Genomic DNA, 20494 nt, shown 5'->3' with positions numbered 1-20494 from the left:
GATAAACTTCATGTCGTGTATACTTAAGAAATAAAAACCCACGTACATATATTCCTTAAATTTATGTATCAAAATTGGGAATAACCTAAAGTATAAATGGGGTAACACTTTTAAATACATCAATAAGATGGCAAACTTTATGACAGAAAATACAAAACAGTATGCATACTAAGAGCATAACTATATTGAACACGGTACAAAAACTGAAAGCTAATATACAAAAATGAAGACAATTCTATTATGAAAATCCCTCATTCCTTACTCCTACTCTGTAACAAGATTCTTTTCAATCAACAATCAAATTTTTCCTCATCGCATAATTATCCTGACTACTATCCTAGTGAACTGAAATAGGTCTGTCTTTGTATCATCCAAAACAGTTGTGTTAAAAGCCAAAATTCTTCATTACAGGGCCAGGCCAAGGAAGGCAGCCCCAGGAAACAAGACAGAAAAACAAGTAGCCATTTTTTTTTTGGTAACCTTTTTCACTTTCACAGTCAAGAGTTTTTTTTCTCTTTAGAGACTTACCTGCAGGCACGGTCGGGGGAATTAAGAATTTCATAGTAGAATACAGAAAAATTGAGAGCAAGACCTAAGCGGATGGGATGTGTTGGTGGAAGTTCTGTCATTGCAATATCACTAGCAGCTTTATAAGCCACTAGGCTGTTCTCCGCAGCCTCCTTCCTGTCATTCCCTGTGGCAAATTCAGCCAGATACCTGTGGTAGTCCCCTTTCCTAAAGCAAAACAAAACAAAGCACAACAAAAACAGAATTAGAATAATGCTTTTTAAAATAAGTTGTTAAAAATTTTTCTCTATTACATAAAATAAAGTTGTGATAAAAACATGAAACAACAGATGTATATACTTCAATAATTCAAAAACTCAGGAATGACTCAGATTTCACATTGCCAAATATAAGCAAAATCCTAGGGAAATTAACTGAAAATGTTCAAAAATCAACAAATTTTATCACTCAATAGACTGGAATTAAACACAGAAAGTGGTTCCAAAGAACAGCACAACAGTTTGTTAATGAAATAAAAAAACAACTATATAAAATGTTAAGACTGAACTGTGTAATGCATTGCTTGTAGCTAGTGGGTATCCCTTACACAAACAAATGAATATGTATACAGGTAACACAAAATCTAGTACATTTTTTACAGCAATCGTCTGTCATCTTAAATGCAGTAACAGTGATTATTCTTAGTAGTGAATCTGCAAATGAGTATTCAAAAACCAAGTCTTGAGAATCACTCCTCTTTTAACCATCCTTCCAACATTAAATAAAATGTTGAAAAATCTATATGAAAAATTGATGATTCTAAGATAGCCAACATTTAATCTGATTTATATCTTCCCTTCTAGTATAGAACCTACATTTTATAATAGAAAACCTTGGACTCGCCAGTGTTAGCTGCTGGAATGAGGTGTTTGTCCAGTACATCCAGAATGTCACAACAGATTAACTTTAGCTCAGTCTCAACCTGAAAAAAAAGAGTCAAAAATTATTTAAGAAATTACACAAATTATCACATTCTATCTCTGGTTTGGAGAAGAGAACCATGTTAAAGAGAACATATATATCCCTCTCCAAACCTCCTTTTCCACTCTTGATACAAAAGCAGAGAAAACCTGTCTTCGGTTTATGTAAAGTACTTCTTCCTACATGCCATCAGTTATGGGATGGGGGTAGGGGGAACAACTCACAGTTCAGCTATAGAATCACAGTTCAGCTATAGAAGTAAGACGGTGATTACTACTTACTGAATGCAACATATTAACTAGCTTTTCTTTTTTTTTTTAAACTAGCTTTTGTCTCCATTTACATAGGAAAACAAAGATCACTATATTTGACCAAAGATAACTAACTTAAAGAACTCAGAAGCAGAGTGAAAACTTGAACCCAAGTAGCCTGCATGGCTAGGCTCACAGTTTCTAAGGGATGGAATAAAAACTCAAAGCCAGGCATTTTGCCTCTGGGACTCATATTCCTTAACCACTATTATGCTCAACTGTAAACCACCTTACTGATAGATCCATAACCAGCTACGACATCAAAAGTCTACAGACTGAAGTAAACACTGCCACTTCTTTCAATTTGTTTATCATGGCAAAAACATGTACTAGCTCCACACATACATTCCCCTCTCAATTTTCTGTTACTACAATGTCTTCCCTGGTGGCTCAAATGGTAAAGAATCTGCCTACAATGCAAGAGTCCCAGGTTTGATCCCCGGGTCAGGAAGATCCCCTGGAGAAGGGAACTGAAACCCACTCCAGTATTCCTGCCTGGAGAATTCTGTGGACAGACGAGCCTTAAGGGCCACAGTCCATGCAGTCACAGAGTCAGACACAACTGAGCGAGTAATACTTTCACTCTTTCACAATGACATTGTTTAACCTTTCCAAATGCATTGTGTGCCCTCTGCAACCTTCTTTCCATTGTGAATAATTCTCCTACTCACTCTTCTATAATCTTGTACTGATTCTAAGTAAAACCAGCTCTCTCCTGAACGAACTACCTTCTTTATGGCTTTTCAAGTAGAGATAGATTGCTCTAAGAGGAGGATGATTTCTGAATTCTCTTAAGTCCTCACTGACTCAGGATGACTGTTCTAATACTCCAAACCCTTCCTCCCTTGGAAGCTCACCCATTATGTTTTAAAATATCAATTTCTGTCATCAACAGATCTCTGCAGGCCCTTCACCCACATTCACTGAGTATCTACAGCTTACCTCTCCAATTCCTGGTATCACACACCAAGGCATTATCATGTTCCTTTCAATGTAGTTCTCCTTGATCTCAACTCCATGACCTTTATTTGTGCACTCTTAACTGTGCTATTCTAGCCTGCAATTTTTAAGTTCCAATATTTTGCTACTGGATTACAACTTTTTTTTTCAGTTTCTTTACTCCTGTTATTTCTACTTAGAGACACATCAAGACCTCCAGTCTCTTGACCCTTTCATCTTCTCCCAATTTATCACTTCCTCTCTTTGCTTCCTGCTTCCTTTCCTTCTTACCCCAAACCCCACAATCTAGCACACAGACTTCTCTCTTCAGCACTCTCAACCTCCTCATTTCCTCATCTCTCTGGAACACCAACCTGTCTACTGACAATCCATAATCTTTGTCCCAATGTGTTTGAAGGTAATGGTCACACTGGTACCAGCTCACCACCTTCTATGTGATCCCAGGTACATTAATCACTCAGAACACCCGTTTTTATCTAGAAACTAGAACAATATCTACTCTTTACAGGGTCGTTTAAACATTAAATACAGTAACTTGCACATGTATTTTGTAATTTAGAAATATCTCATGGAAGTCAGCAAATGCTGTTTCCCCTTTCCCTCTATCCACCAAATTCACTCCATGCTAACTTTGTGACAGTTTTTTTAATTCTTCTCACTGTACTTTTAAGAGTGTGTTTAGAATCAGTTTCTCAACACTCAACAGTGGGGGGCTACTCTATGCATAATAGGATGCTTAGCAGTAACCTCATCTAAAATGTCTCTACCAAATGTCTTCTGAGGAGCAAAGTCACTTCTGGTTTGAGAACCACTGCTCTAGATTAAACTTTCTTGATCAAAAGCCACAGCAAGAAAAACATTAAATATCAGCATATACCCACATATACTATCTGAGATAATAAATTTACCAATATCTGATGCCCTCTGATATTTTCTATTATAAAAACAATGACTAGACCGATCTTCCATAAGGATATTAACTGTCTCATTTTTGTACCTGTATTACCTATCAACTGATGTATATAACAGGCACATGAATATTGGTTAAATTGTCAAGAATGGTAATTTCAAGTTACTCAATGAAGTATTTTGTAGTCACCACAATAGAAACAATGATTAAATTAGTTTTCTACTTGCATGGTGCTCTCTGCAGCTTTCAAGGAAAAACAAGTATTCTCCTCTCTCCTAAAATACTGTATAGCCTGTTAATTCTCAACCCATATGAGTAAAAGATGCAAATCCAGTAAAATATAAAATATACATTACACAGGTATACAACAATGTGTGTACCAGGCTATGGTCTAAACAGTCTAACACCTAAGACATCATTCTTTAAAGCTATCTAGGATATGACAAGATGTGTCTAGGATATGCAGGCCACCCTGCTCAGGCAGTGAAGAATCTGCCTGCAATGGAGGAGACCCAGGTTCAATCCCTGGGTTAAGAAGATTGTCTGGAGAAACGAATGGCAACCCACTCCAGTATTCTAGCCTGGAGAAGCCCATGGACAGAGGAGTCTGGTGGGCTACAGTCCGTGGGGTCGCAAAGGAGTGAGACACCACTGAGCAACTCGAACACTAAGATGTAACAATCTCACCATTTGCCGATATTCCCGAATCATCTTTAGCTTGTCCTCGCCTCCCTTGTTCTCCTCTTTCTGCTCAATGCTGCTGATTATTCTCCAGGAAGCTCTTCTAGCGCCAATCACATTTTTATATGCAACAGATAGGAGGTTTCTTTCTTCAACTGTCAACTCCACATCCATCCCTGCTACTTTCTTCATTGACTCCACCATTTCTGTAAGTGAAAAGTAAAATCAGACCTTACAAAACAAAGTTTTGTTAAAACATCCCTATCACAGAAAATCTTTTTTCTGTCAAGCTAATGTAAAACAAAAGACAAATTTTTTAGCAAAATAACTTTCACAATCATCAAACTAGCATGAGCAAAAAAACTAAAAAACATGTAAAAGACAAAGTAAATTAAGAGCCCAGAACAAGAGGATCTAGAATATAAACTGTATGGAACCAAGCTGACTTCATATAGTACCAAGTATAATTTAGTATGGCTTGGAGGCATCTCTCTCATGTAAGTAAGAGAATTAGGCATGCATACCTACCCATTTCCTAGTAAAAGTAATTCAGCTGGCCATTTAGGACAAAAGTTTTAAATTTACAGGCTCTAAAATGCATTTTTCAAAAAAAGTGATAGAAAATGCATTTTTTCTCAAATTATTTCCCAACTAAATAATACTGAATTCCTACCCCCCCCCCAAAAAAAGTCATGAGAGCAAAGGGCATTCATTCATACAGCAAACATATAGTTAGCATTTTTGTTAGTCACAAACTTCTCTCTGGATTTTCCAATCCTTCCTCCTCTAGAAGGGCACTGTACACCTCCTAATTCATTCATTCATTTGGGTGGTTCTTACTTGTTACCACTAGATGGCGAGCAAACAAAGAGGCCCAGATAAACCTTGGGAGATTTTGAGTACAGGAAAAAGAAAAGTAATCAAATGCATGTGAATGCAAAGGAAAAACCAAAATCCCCTCAAGAAACACTAACTGAAAGAAAAAAAAAAACACTAACTGAACAAATTAATTAATGAAGGGACTTCCCTAGTGGTCCACTGGATAAGACTCTGTGCTCCCAATGCAGGGGGCCCGGGTTTGATCCTTCATCAGGAAACCAAGATCGGCATGGGCAAAGAAATAAATACAAAGAAATGTTGCAAAGAAGTAAACAAATATATTAATGAAAACTATGGTTTTGAAATGACTAAATGTCATTATTACCATGTGACTCTCCAACTTTACGGAGGAAGAACTTTTGGTAATGACATCCAAGGATCTGCATTTTACAAGCATCCTTAGTATGCACTGTATGCATAATAAATACATAATAATTATATGATGAAGATGGTGGCTTTATGAAACACTGCTTAATGATATGCTAAATTATGTGTAATCCCATGAAATGATGTTTCCAAAAATTATATTTCCAGAAAGTATATCAGGAAGTTAATACAGGGAGTTAAATATCAGGAAGTTAATACAAATATTAAGATGGTATGATCTCTAGAAAACAGCGCAGTAATTTCTTACAGAAACTACTTACACCGTAAAACTATACACATGTCCAGAGCAACTTTATTCATCATATTCAAAAGGTGAAAACAACCCCAATGTCCATCCATACAATGGAATAGTACTCAAGAATAAAAAACAAACTACTGATACAAGTAACAGCATGGATGAACTTTTTTTTTTTTTGGATGAACTTTAAAAAACACCATGCTAACTGAAAAAAGCCAGATCTAAATGGACTATGATTCCACTTAAATCAAGTTAGAGAAAAAACTGTGAAACTATAAAAATAGAGAGGAAGTGGCTATATCAAGACATGGGGGTGAAGTGAGGGGCTGATGAGCAAAGGAGTGCAAAGGAAATTTGGGGGAAACAATTGTTCTATGGTGGTTACACAATTGATCACATTTACTAAAACAATTTTATGTGTCAAGTAGTATATTATAAAACCTTACATCAATGCAGCTGAATTTTTAAGGCGATTCTGAAGCTTTAAAAAAATATTAGAGCATATATGGTAATAAGACCATTAATTCATTTGTCGGAGCCTGAGAGCATTCATTTGAAACATGCAATTTTTTTTTTAACCATAGCCATGGAAAAAAATACTGGCAGTGTTTAGGAGTAAAGAGGGTATCATTTCAAGCTCACTGCCACACTAGTTCTCAAAAACTAACAAACATGCCTAAAAAATGAAACAGTAATTCACCTAAGTTGCTACCAACAAAGCAATTTAAAAAGTAACCTAGGGTGCTTGCTTCAGCGGCACATATACTAAAATTGGAACAATACAGAGAAGATTAGCATAGCCCCTGTGCAAGGATGACACCCAAATTCATGAAGCGTTCCATATTTTTTTTTCATTTTTTCATAGTAAAACAGTTAATATCTTTGGAATTCAAAAAAAAAAAAAAAAAAAGTAACCTAGGGCTAAGGTAAAGGTAAAAGCTAAGGTTACTAGGTAAGGAATCCACCTGCCAACGTAGGAGACACTGGTTAGATCCCGTGTGCCCCAACTATTGAGCGTGTGCTCTAGAGCCGGGGAGCCACAGCTGCCAAGCCCTCTCACTGCAACTACTGAAGGCCGAGCGCCCTAGAGCCCATGCTCTGCAGCAAGGGAAGTCACCAAAATGAGAAGCCCAAGCACCACAAACCAGAGTAGCTCCTTCTCCCCGCAACTAGAGAAAAGTCTATGCAGCAACGAAGACCCAGAACAGCCAAATATATATAAATTTTTAAATAAAATTAAATAAAAAGTAGCCTAGGTACACCAACAAAGGACCATAATTCTTTTAAATTACAGAGCTTTACAACATGATATATGGAAAAACATTACTCAAATATCTAAAAATTGGGATTCCCTGGTTAACTCAGCAGTAAAGAACCCACCTGCAATGCAGGAGATGCAGGTTCAATCCCTGGGCTGGGAAGATTCCCCTGGAGAAGGAAATAGCAACCCACTCCAGTATTCTTGCCTGGAAAATTCCAAGGACAGAGGACCTTGGTGGGCTACAGTCCATGAGTTCGCAGAGAGTTGGACATGACTGAGCAACTAAACAACTACATACATCTATGCCACACTTTATCCGTTCAGTTAATGTATTTTTGTACACTGACTTCCCACTTTTTAGCTATTATGAATAACGTTCCTATAAACATTCATGTAAGAATGCACACAAGTCTTTTGAATATATACTTAAAGACTGAAACTATAGATAGGGTCAGCAAGTGAGGATGATTCTAATTTCTCCATAATCTCACCAACACTTGTTTCCTTTTTTTTTAAGTCGTCCTAGTGGGCATCAAGAGGTATCTCAGATTTTGATCCGCATTTCCTTGATGGCTAATGATGCTGGTATCTTTTCACATGCGAACTGGCGGTGTGTGCATGCTCTGGAAAACATCCATGCGATGCTTTGCCAGTTTTTGAGTTACCTGCCTCTTAATTACTGAGTTTAAAAGCAGGGAATTCCCTGGTGGTCCAGTGGTTAAGACTCCAAGCTCCCAATGCAGGGGGCCAGGGCTCAATCCCTGGTCAGGTAACCAGATCCCACATGCTGCAACAACAACAAAAAAAAAACACCCCACATGCCACAACTAAGACCCAGGGCAGTTAAATACATTAAAAAAAAAAAAAAAATTTTTTTTTTTTTTTTAAAAAACAGCCGTTACTTTTTAAAAGCCCAACACTACTTTGCCCTCAGCTCTTTGCCCTCAGAAGCGTCTCCATCCCAGGAGGTAAGCCTAAGGGCAGCAGGAGTAAGAGGAAAGAGCTTCACGCCACTGCTAGAAGCCTTACAACCAGTGCTTTGCACCAATTTGTGCAAACTATGACTACAGTGAAATTCTCATGTCACTGGTGTCATCCTTAACACCTTTTAACATCCTCAGCATCCATTTAACACCAGCAATAGAAACATAATCCTAACTACAATACACCCCCACCAAACCATGTGAAAACCCTATTTATCCAAAATTCTAGACTAGTCACACCCTTAAAACCTCCAACAGCAGAGGATTAACACCAGTTGTATTCACATAAACTTCTCAAACACAATTAGTATTTCATGACATCACCTTTGCAGCAACTATTAATGAGATCTCAGCATTTCTTGCATGGAGGGAGGCTGTCAAATCTCTCTGCAGCAGATATGTTCACAGTTTATGTGCCCGAGAACAGCAATTCATGGTCAAATCATTATTTGTGGAGGCAGAGTTTAGTACATGAGGTTTAGGCAACAATATACAATTCCTGGGACTCTTGATAGTTGGGGGACAATGGATAGCTGACTGAAAATCACCACTGTTATAGAAACTCTGAAATATGTAATCCTCACAACTCAAAGGAGAGCTGAACCAAATACTAAACTTGTTTTGTTCCAGGTCATTTCCCCTTCATTGAGTAACAGCCTAGTCCATTACACCGAAGCAGCTTGCCTCTATTTGTTACTGACTACCCTGCTGTGTATGCTAAATCACTTCAGTTGTGTCCAGTTCTTTGCAACCCCATGGACTGTAGCCCTCCAGGTTCCTCTGTCCATGGGATTATCCCCGCAAGAACACTGGAGTGGGTTGCCATTTCCTCCTCCAGGGGATGTTCCCAACCCAGGGATCGAACCCTGGTCTCTTATGTCTCCTGCATTGCCAAGCGAGTTCTTTACCACTAGTGCCTCCCAGAAAGCAGTAAATGCCTATACTACATTCAAGTAATATTCACAATTAACAAGACTATGGAGATACTCATAATATTATATGATCTGATCTTGAATCCTGTACATGAAATGACTAAAGAAGACCAAAACTTTCATAATACAAAGTCAAGGCATTTGGGGATATTCTGAGAACTTGGTATACCGTATTCTAGAAGCCTTATGGATTCATCTGCTATAGATTATCCAGAAGAGGCACAAAGTATGTGAATATGAAGGCTATAGACTTGTCTTTTATATGGAAAAGTGACAGGTTGGTGGAAAAAAAAGGAGGTAGGAAATAAACCCATCAAAGCAATCTGTAACAGAGAATAGAAAAGTGTCATTTTAAATAATAACCAGATTTGATTTCCAATCAAGAGCCCCTTAGGGTATAAGGTATGTTTACAGAAATACAGTCAACAGGGGAAAAAAATCCAGCTCTTCCTTTTACCTATTTAAAAGACTAAGATGACCTACCATTTCACACCACTATTAAGAAACCAGAAAACAGGTGTTGGCAAGAATGTGGAGAAATTGGACCCCGTGTCCTATTAGTGGACATGTAAAATGGTACAGCTGCTGTGTAAACAAGTATGGTGGTTCCTTGAAAATTTCTGAATAGAATTACCATAAGACCCAGCAATTCCCCCTTCTGGGGTAAATACCGAAAAGAACTGAAAGCAGGGTCTTAAAGGGATATATTTGGGTATTTTTATAGCAGCATTATTCACAATAGTTAAAACATGGATGCAACCAAGTGTCCATCAATGAACCCATCAATGAATTAATAGATAAGCAAAACATAGCATACACTTGCAATGGACTATTAAAAAGTAAGGAAATAGTGCAATATGCTACAACAGAAATGAACACTGAGAACAGCATGCTAAGTGAAAGAAACCAGTCACAAGAAGACAAATATTGTACAATTCCACTTATATGAGATACTTAATAATAAAGTATAATCTTAGTTGCCAGAGGCTGAGGGGAGAAAGTAAAGTTACTGTTTAATGGATAGTTTCCATTTTACAAGATGAAAAGAATTATGGGGGTGGATAGTAACGGTTACACAAAAATATGAATGTATTTATTTACCACCACTGAACTATACATTTAAAAATAATCAACATAGTAAATTTTGTTATTCTGTGTATTTTCTCTCTTTCTCACACATACACTAGCCCACACACACAATGAAGATAAACTAAGTAGCTCTGTCTCAAACTCTGTAGTCCCCCTTTCTCAATGAAAAGTAATCCAAATGACAGACCTGATGATAATAGCAGAATTTCAATTAACTGGGGAGTGGTGAAAAGAAACTCCTCCATAGACCCAACATGAGAATAAACTTTAAGACAATAAATTTATTTCTAGCTTACATGAAGGCAAGCTTCCCAAATTACTATGTCAAATGGAAAGAATGCAAAGTTATCTCAGGGGTGACGCAGAACTATCATTGGAAAAGCCAGAGGGGAAAAAAGTGAAGTACCTCTGCAAATTTTAAAACTCTGTAAAATTCACCTTGTTGTAATGATAAAAATCACCTCAGTAAAAATCTCTCTAGACCAATTTTTAATTATCAGGCATGGCTGTTTGAAATTATTAGTCTAGGATCTATCAGAAAGTATTTTGTACGTATACATCTGAACTAACAGAGAAGTGTTTACGCCCCCAAGATACATTAATATTTCTATTAAACGAGAATACTTTTTCAAAAGAGAAAGATCTATTGTTAAATTAGAAGTAGCAGTGTAGGATCTGTACTTTTCAATATAACATCACCATTTCCCCCACTTAGTTTTTTTTTAATTTACCACACGATGACTATTCTCTTACAGACACTTTACAAAATAAAAATTTGAAATAAGGATAATACAATAAATAAAAAAGAATCACCAACACAAAAAGTCATTCTTCACTAAATGAGAACAGCAAGCGGTAGAGAATAAATATCTTAAGTAATTTCCCAGTTGCTGAGAAAAAGTTTTGTTTGGCTGTGCCTCATAGTGTGTGATCTTAGTTCCCTGACCAGGGATCAAACCCACACTCCTGCTATCTTAACCACTGAACCGCAAAGAAGCCCCCAGTGTCAAAGAGTTTAAACAGTTTAGAACATTCTCATCTTATGATTATCAGGGAAAGGTAGGATATATGAAGATAAATGGCTCTTGTACCATACACAGAAAAAATATTTGTGTCATCTGGGCTAAAAGAGGGAAAGAGAACAGCAGCAAAGGAAAACCTGATGTCTGCATTAGGGGGAGGGAGAAGTTCTCAAATGAATAAAAAGCAGAAAACCAGACTTGTCTCAGCAACAATATTTAGAGTAGCTAGGCTGAGGACAAAGAAAGAACTAAAAAGCCTAAGATGAAAGAGCTCCAGTTGGCCAAAGAGCTTAATGTAATGAATGTCTCCCTTAAAATCTCAATACTTAGTTCTGAAGAGATATGGTTTAGAAATTAAGGGATGAAAACAAGGAACTCCACCACAGACTCAGTTTGCACAAAAGGGGGGAGTGTTATACCCTTTAATTATTCATTCACATTGAGGCATGCCACGAATCAAAAATGCCCTTCATATGACAGCATGTACATACTTAACCTAACAGCCGAAGGATGATTTTATTCATTTTTAGAGAGTCTGGCATATAATCTCGAGACAGATCGGCCTCCCCTAAGACTTTGGAAAGCAGAGAGGCCTGGATGTAATCTATTTAACATCTCAAAACAAAGTACAAAGAGAAAGTCAACATGTTTTCAACCTTTCTGAACTGCAATCGATAATTCTGTATTCTCAAAGGACAGAACAGGTGTGCTTGGGAACCAAATTATTCTCCAAGTCTCAGAGCCTTGACACAACAAAGGTTTCCTTCTCACTCAAATGTTTGGGAAAGGCCACCATCTTTAAGCTGTACCATTTGGTACTTCAGGCTTGGTACTTCAGTTCAAGAAGCAAGGGGAGAAACAAGTAATCAGGAAAGGGTTCGTCACTCTCTCTATACAGTTAGATAAGACAAAAATTTCTGCTCACATTTCACTGGCCAAAACAACTCACATGACCTCACTGCTCAAGTACAAGAGGTTGGAAGAAGCGGGGAGGGCATCCCACAGAGACTCAATATAGCTCTAAAAAAAGCCAATGAAACCACACTAAGATTTTTAAAAAACTGTCAAATCAGACATTACTTATAAAAGCATATATACGCATCAAAATTACAGGCAATTAATGCAGATAACAAATTTTGCCTACGGTTAATGACAACGAAAGCAACAATTTAAAATGTCCCAAGTTACTGTATTTGATAAAAAGAAGTTCCAAGTGTGTTGGGAAAAAAATTTCCAAGATACTAAATCTAAGAGAAATTTACCATATACTGTAGATCTTTAAGTAAAAAGGAAGAGTCACAGAAAATGACCAATTTACATAAGAAGCAGTCTTCACTCAGATACTTCTGATCTCATGAAACCAATGACAGTATTTCTACAGAAAGTTACGTTTATGAAAGGTTTCCCTGGTTGTCCAGTGGTTAAGAATTCGTCTTGCAATGCAAGGGACACAGGTTCGATCCCTGACCTGGGAAGATCCAACATGCTTGGAGCCAACTAAGCTCGTGTGTCACAACTACTGAGTCCACGTGCTGCAACTACTGAAGCCTGTTTGCCCAGAGCCTGTGCTCCACAAAAGAAACCACCACAACGAAAAGAGTAGCCCCCACTCTCCACAACTAAAGAAAGCCTGCGTGCAGCAACAAAGACCCACCACAGCCAAAAACATAAATCTATTTTTTTTAAAAAGCAAGTTATTTATATGAACGTCCAGGTATTATGCTGCTTTCAGATGATCTGATGGACTCATGACTTCTATGAAGTTTCTGTGATTCATTTCTTAGTAGCAATGACCATTGATATTTAGGAATAGGGACTTCCCTGGTGGCCCAGCGGCTAAGACTCCGAGCTCCCAATGCAGGGGCTCTGGGTTCGATCCCTGCTCAGGGAACCAGATCCCATGTGCCCCAACTAAGACTTCACACTGAAGATCCCTCATGCTGCAGCTAAGACCTGGTACAGCCAAATAAATAAACATTAAAAAAAAAAAAAAAAATTTTAGGAATATACAGATGGAGCCAAATTTTCTCTATAACTACCCTTTTTCTGCATCACGGTGACAAATACACTACTGGCACCAACAATTATGTACCATAAAGCATAGAAAAGAAATTTGATTTGAGTAATTTTAAGGGCAGGTATTATCGGTTAACCATCAAACAAATTCAGTATGATCCCTAGGGAACATGGTTTTTGACAGAGCTATATTTTCAGAAACCCATCAGATTAAGCTGGTTACAAAATATATTCTGAGAAAGCAAAAGTGACTTATATAGGCAATTGAACATTAAAATCCCTGCCAAATTTGACAATTTAGTTTTACCACTAATAATTCAGCTACATCACAAAGTCTGTGATACATCACTTTAAAAGGTTTTTCACACTTTTATGAGTGTGCTTCCAAACCACTGAAGACTTCTATGCAGTACTGAAACACAACTGAAGATTCTACATTACTCAAAATAATAACTCAGTCTATTGAAAATTTTTTTCCCGTTTATTTTTATTAGTTGGAGGCTAATTACTTTACAATATTGTAGTGGTTTTTGTCATACACTGACATGAATCAGCCATGGATTTACATGTATTCCCCATCCCGTTCCCCCCTCCCTGAAAATTTCTTAACTGGGAACTCCCAGGCAGCCCAGTGGTTAGAACTCCATGCTTTAAGTGTCAAGTGGCTGAGTCTCATCTCTGGTTGGGAAACTAAGATCACAAACCACAAGATGCAGCCAAAAAACAAAAACAAAAAAAAACCTTTTTAATTCCAATAGTTAATAATGTAGAAAAGATCTAAAAATACAATAAAAAGCTGATGTGTGTAGTTTTAGGAGTCTTCTATCACTGACATGTTTCTAGAGAAATAAAAAGCTACTGTAATCACTAGTTATCTTTCATTAAAACTGACCAAAATAAAAAAAAAAAAAAAAACTGACCAAAATATTGACGTGTATCTTACACGTATTAAGAAAGAATTATTAAAAAAGTAATCTGAGTAAACAGTTTGGTCAAGATTTGAAAGCCATTCCTGGGATTTTTCTTTAAACAAAAGTGTAAATGGCTTAAAGCAGACAGAATTAAAAATGTCACATCTACAAGTACATTTTGTGTTGAGTACCAGGAAACAAGCAGGATGCTGAAAACAAAATAGGGGGTCTGGGAAGCCTCTCAAAGGGGTCTTATTTTATTCCAGTATCATTTTTACTATTCTTGTCATAGCTACATCACTTAACTTGACCTACATCACTTAACCTTTATGAACCTGTTTCCTCACCTACAACTTGGAAGATAGCCACCACTCACTGGGTTATGAGGGTTAAAACAAGATTGCATCATAAACTCCCTGGCACCTAATAGGAACTCAATAACATGTTAAAATCTTTTTGTTTGCCTCTTGTAAGATTTAAAAACAAACAAACAGGAATCCAGGAAGATGTAAGCACTTGGAGTGTTGACAAAGCACTTGACACAGTAATGAGCTAAATAAAGAACACAGAACTTAGTCTTAATGGCATCTAGAATGGAGAATCCTTTCCAAACGATACTCAATTTACTTCACTCAGATCCACCAGAGGAATCACTGTCTTCATAAACAATAAGACTTTAAACTTCAAATGACTCCTTAATCCATGGGCTGCACAATGTATGTTGTGTTAGCAGGCAAGAAAATAGCGTTAATTTCATTGTACATCTCCATCAGAGCTCTTGGGTGACCAGGTGCGTTGTCAATGAGCAGCAATATGTTCAAAGGAATCTTTTTTCTTAAGCAGCAGGCCTCAACAGTGGGCTTAAAATATTCAATAAAGCATGTTGTAAATAGATGTGCCAAACATCCAGGCTTTTTTGTTCCATTTATAGAGTGCAGGCAGAGTAGATTAAGAGGAATTTTTAGGGGCCCAAGGATATTCAGAAATCAAGAAATGAGCACTGGCTTCAACTTCAAATCAGCAGCTGCATTTGTCCCTAATAAGCCTATCAGCCTGTCCTTTGAAGTCAGACACTGACTTCTCCTCTCTTTTTCCAGCAGAAGGCTATGAGACATATGTTTGACACTGGTCTTCAAAGTTCTTCCATGGTAATTCAGTAACAACTACCCACAGAGGTAGTTAGCCTGATAATACACCTTTATTGGCTATCAGCTGGCCCTCACGTTCCAACTGATGTTTCCTTCACCAACAAAGTAAATCACTGGCTCCTAAATCTTTTGTTTCAGGGTCCACTTCTTGAGAAACTCAAACTAAGAAGCTGCAGTTGAAGAACATCATCTATAATCCTTCATACAGGAAGTGCAGTCTGCAGACAAGTAACATCAGACATCAGCTGGCTTATGAAAAAGCAGAATCCCATCCACCATCACAACCCTCTGGTTATAATCTCTACTTAAAGACGACCTCTGGGTGATTTGTGTACCAACTAATTTAAAATTCAATGGTCTATAAGGATTACTCTCAAATTTGCAGACTTACTTTATGATTACATAATGCATTTTTATAAATGTTCTATTTGTGCTTGAAAATAATGTATATCCTCTTACAGTTGGGTATATATTTTATGTCCTTTCATTCAAGCTTGTTAATTGTGTTGTTCAAAGCTTCTACACTTGTTTTTGTCTGCCTGACTTACCATTTACTAAGAGATGTTTACTGAAACCTCCCAATACAGTAATAGGTTTGTCAACTTCTTCCCACAGTTCTGTCAATTTTTACTATATACACTTTGGAGCATTATGTGCTTTGTTTTATACTCTTGCTGAATTAGACTTTTTATCATTACAAAAAATACACACAGAACTTAAATTTAAATCTAATAAATAAAGCCTCTTGTATAATCTGGCTTCATTTTTTTTTTCTGCCCCAGACAATTCCATTCTTAGGCCTCAGATGCTTCACCCCATATCATACCTTTGATGATACATCTAAAGCAATCTCCCTCTCCCACCATCCAAATCTTATCCACCCCAATGAGTATCTCATCTATTAACACTAGGAAAACTAAAAGTGAAAGGGAAGTCGTGTCCATCTCTTTGCGACCCCATGGACTGTAGCCCACCAGGCTCCTCCATCTATGGCATTTTCCAGGCAAAGTTCTGGAGTGGGTTGCCATTTCCTTCTCCAGGAGGAAAACTAAACTCCTTTTACTAGGAGTTTCACTCCTCTGTATTAGGTATCATAATTATTTTATCATTCACAAGGGGGAACATTCCTAAGAAATGTTAAATAAATACCTACTGATTAAAAAGTACAATGAAAGGAAAAAAAGTACAAGAATAGATATATAGGAGAAATCTTTAGGAATGACTGTGAAGAGGAAGAAGTGAACTCCTAATCCTATCAACTAATCAAAACACAGTATGAAAATACAGAGGCAGATACCGGGAAAAGTGACAGAAGTCAATAAACTATATTAAATTAAGGGGGGAAAAATAGTCAAGAGGTCCATCCATAAGGTATGCAGTGCCACTCAAAAATAAGAATAGACAATTTTTTTTAAAACTAGACAAAAAACTATGCAGTATTGCCACATAATTTCCCATATTCTCAAACTCAGGGTCTCCGATAATTATAATATTTAACTCTGGAAAAATGGCTGAGAAAGCCTCTAAGAAGTGAGTTCTACAAAGTCATCTAGTCAAATCCAACTATATACCCGAAGTTTGTATTACAGTTGAGTACCCATCAAATGCCTTAAATTTTTAACTTTTTTAAATTATGAAAGTATGATAACACATTTACAGGAGACTAGGAAAAAAACAGAACAAGCCTACATATAGTTCCATTATATATCAAATGCCATAAGAAGCACTCTCAGTGACTCTAATTCAGTGACATGTTTGAAAAATGATCTATTCCAGTGATTCTCAACCCTGGCTGTACAGTAAAATCTCTTAGAAAGGTTTCCTTCATTAAAGGTAAACTGACAAAGGTGAACAAATAAGAAATTTTAAAATTTTCATGCTAGACTGGTTGAAATGGTCCAATTTTTATTTTAAAAACTTTTCTTATATTCAAAATGCTTTGTTGAGGGAAAAAGGCACATGGCTGAATAACATATATAATGACTTTTCAATGAAAGAATGTAGCATATTATGTATATATACTACAAATATGTATTTATTTTAGGAAACATTTTTACACAACATCTCTGAAACCCAAACTTTTCTTAATCAATGGTACGTCATGATGTAGTTAGCATCTTTTACAGTTGTAAAAAATGAAGGAAGAAGAACCATATTAACAGTATATATTAACTGTTGGGAAGAGGAAAAACTGACTTGACTTAGCAACTGGTCTAAACCCAAGGTCAAAAGACCCACCTGAAAAGCCATCTACCGAAAACATACATAAAGAGAAAGGTTGTATCATTAAGTTCCTAGAGCTTCTAAGCTTCAGTCTCATATCAAGAACTTACAAACAGTAGTATTTTTCTCATGCTCAACACTGTTTAATTTCCTGATTCCTTGATTCAATAAAATAACCATGTGATCATATTCAACGGTCATATGAAAAAGCTACAGGATTGAGGAATAAGCTCTAGTTAAGACTTCAAAGCTAGAAAGAAACAAAGACTGTCACAATGGGTAATGGGAAAGGAGACACTTCTTTAAAATATAAAACAGAAAAATTCCAAAATAATAAATGGAATTCTACTGATTATACTTAAGGAATCATATTAAAACTATATAATCTAATAAATCCGAACAGTTTCTTACAACTGAATTTTACTGTGAAGTGTAACACTGAGACCAATTCTTGTCTGGAAAGAACAATGAAGGTAGAGTCTTTCTAAATTCTCTTTATCCTTGACAACTAGCAAAAAAAAAAAAAAGAAATTCCATTCATGTTATTTGGGGGGAAAAGCAGGATTTTATACACCTCTTCTCCAAAATGATCAAAATACCCAGAGTCCCTATGTTGCATAGTTCCAAGAGAACTATGTGACAGTGCTGCATTAAAAGAATTGCAAATGCAGCAAATCTGAATCCATTATCCTGAGGAAAAAACAGACCCAGAAAGTGGAAACAGGTAAAATCGACTCAAATAAAAAAAAAAAAGCAAAACCAATCTCTGAGGGAAAATATTCACAGACACTCCCTCACTAATCCTGGTGCTTCCTTAAAAGTTGATGTCACTTGGGGTATATTGAGGCCTCCCCTCACCACTCAACATTCACCACTCAACATTACGCTAGATCATAGAAAATGAATATTACATAATTAAGTGAACCAGTAACTCAGCTGAGTGCAGTAAAACTCAAAAGTTACAGACACAATCCCCAGCTGAAATTAATTTGTTTCATAACTACTTTCGTCTCTCTTCACTAGAAAATATACTCAAGCCTACGTACTATACGCTTCTGTCTTCTTCCTATATGAAAGGTAACAGAATTAAGCCAAAAGACAGTTCAAAGCAACCTTTGAGTCATAAAATTAAAATGTAAGGAACAAAATAAAGCAACTGCTTTGAACTATTGTTTACATACATATAAATACAAAAGTGAGTGGAATATCAGTGGAAATGAAAAGACTAGCTGAATCCCAGTGATCCCCTACTGTCACTTTTCCTAAGGTTCTTAATCTTTATCTGTAAAATAGGTAGTACCTTCTCTACAGGGTTGTTTTTGAGGACTGAGATAACAGTAAGCACCTGCAATAGCTGCCAATAAATAACAGATGGTATTGATATAGGATTTTATTATCAGTCTACAAAAATATTTTTTGAGGAAAACTTTTGTTAATACCACTTAACTCTATAGTTAATTAATGAAGAAAAAATGTAGCTTTCTACAAGTCTTTGATATGGGACAGGAGCCAGCACCAGATATAATGCCCTACAATTATACCAAACACCAGTGTTGTTACTAACTCAAATTAACTCTTAATTACACATGCTAACAGAAGAGTACATCATGAGAAACACTGGGCTGGAGGAAGCACAAGCTGGAATCAAGATTGCCGGGAGAAATATCAATAACCTCTGATATGCAGATGACACCACCCTTATGGCAGAAAGTGAAGAACAACTAAAGAGCCTCTCGATGAAAGTGAAAGAGGAGAGTGAAAAAGTTGGCTTAAAGCTCAACATTCAGAAAACTAAGATCATGGCATCTGGTCCCATCACTTCATGACAGATAAGATGGGTAAACAGCAGAAACAGTGGCTGACTTTATTTTTCTGGGCTCCAAAATCACTGCAAATGGTGACTGCAGCAATGAAATTAAAAGACGCTTACTCCTTGGAAGGAAAGTTATGACCAACCTAGACAGCATATTAAAAAGCAGAGACATTACTTTACCAAAGGTCTGTCTAGTCAAGGCTATGGTTTTTCCAGTGGTCATGTATGGATGTGAGAGTTGGACTATAAAGAAAGCAAGCTGAGCGCTGAAGAATTGATGCTTTTGAACTGTGGTGTTGGAGAAGACTCTTGAGAGTCCCTTGGACTGCAAGGAGATCCAACCAATCCATCCTAAAGGAGATCAGTCCACTGTAACGACTGATACTGAAGCTGAAACTCCAAAACTTTGGCCACCTGATGTGAAGAGCTGACTCATCAGGTAAAGACCCTGATGCTGGGAAAGATTGAGGGCAGGAGGAGAAGGGGACGACAGAGGATGAGATGGCTGGATGGCATCATCGACTCGATGGACATGGGTTTGGGTGGACTCCAGGAGTTGGTGACGGACAGGGAGGCCTGGCTTGCTGCAGTTCATGGGGTCGCAAAGAGTCGGACACGACTGAGCAACTGAACTGAAGAGTAATTCTATAAAGCATTTATACAGGGACTTCCCTGGTTGTCCAGTGGTTAAAAATCTGCCTTGCAATGCAGGGACACAGGTTTGACGCCCGGCTGGGGAACTAAAATTCCACATGCTGCAGAGCAACTATGCCCATGTGCCTCAACAACTGAAGCCACAACTACAGCCCTCTCGCTCTGACACAAGGTCCCACATGACACAAAGATCCCATCCTGAGTGCTGCAACTAAGACCTGTCTCGGCCAAATAAATATTTTAAAAAAATAAAAGCATTTATACATTCACTGCAAAATAAGCCCCTTGAACGGACTTTTTGTCTATTTTATTTACTGATGAATCCCAAGTGCCTGGTACATACTCTGAATACTAAGGCTTTTCAAAACACAATAATCTTGACACCCAAATGTATACCATTTCTCTTATTCACACACCAGCCTAAACAGAGGAGCCTCTCACTCTAAAATGAATTCATATCGTCTCTTAAAAAAAGAGTAAAAAATTTTTAGCCTTGGGAATTCCCCGTTCACTGGCAAGGGCCTAGGTTTGATCCCTGGTTGGGGAACCAAGATCTGATAAGCCATGCAACCGGTCCAATAAAAAAAC

The 20494-nt window shown here is 37.2% G+C and overlaps 1 protein-coding gene and 1 non-coding gene across 3 annotated transcripts in view; one reads left to right on the top strand and one right to left on the bottom strand.

Annotated features, from left to right (window-relative positions):
- YWHAE (tyrosine 3-monooxygenase/tryptophan 5-monooxygenase activation protein epsilon) overlaps positions 1 to 20494 on the bottom strand; it is a 35394-nt gene that overhangs the window by 7002 nt on the left and 7898 nt on the right. For both annotated transcript variants that reach the window (XM_043478523.1, XM_043478512.1), the window contains exons 2-4: positions 4357 to 4556; positions 1383 to 1489; positions 529 to 735 (exon numbers count right to left, since the gene is read on the bottom strand). In XM_043478523.1, coding sequence (XP_043334458.1) covers positions 529 to 735; positions 1383 to 1489; positions 4357 to 4556 — 514 coding nt within the window. The remainder of the gene's footprint in view (positions 1 to 528; positions 736 to 1382; positions 1490 to 4356; positions 4557 to 20494) is intronic.
- LOC122425051 lies at positions 6596 to 6702 on the top strand. Its single transcript, XR_006264667.1, has one exon. It is a non-coding gene; the product is annotated as a U6 spliceosomal RNA (small nuclear RNA).

This window comes from Cervus canadensis, chromosome 1 (assembly GCF_019320065.1).
Source record: "Cervus canadensis isolate Bull #8, Minnesota chromosome 1, ASM1932006v1, whole genome shotgun sequence".
In the NCBI taxonomy this organism is placed as follows: Eukaryota; Metazoa; Chordata; class Mammalia; order Artiodactyla; family Cervidae; genus Cervus; species Cervus canadensis.
The sequence above is the reverse complement of the archived record's forward strand: the minus strand, read 5'-3'. Positions and strand labels throughout refer to the sequence as shown.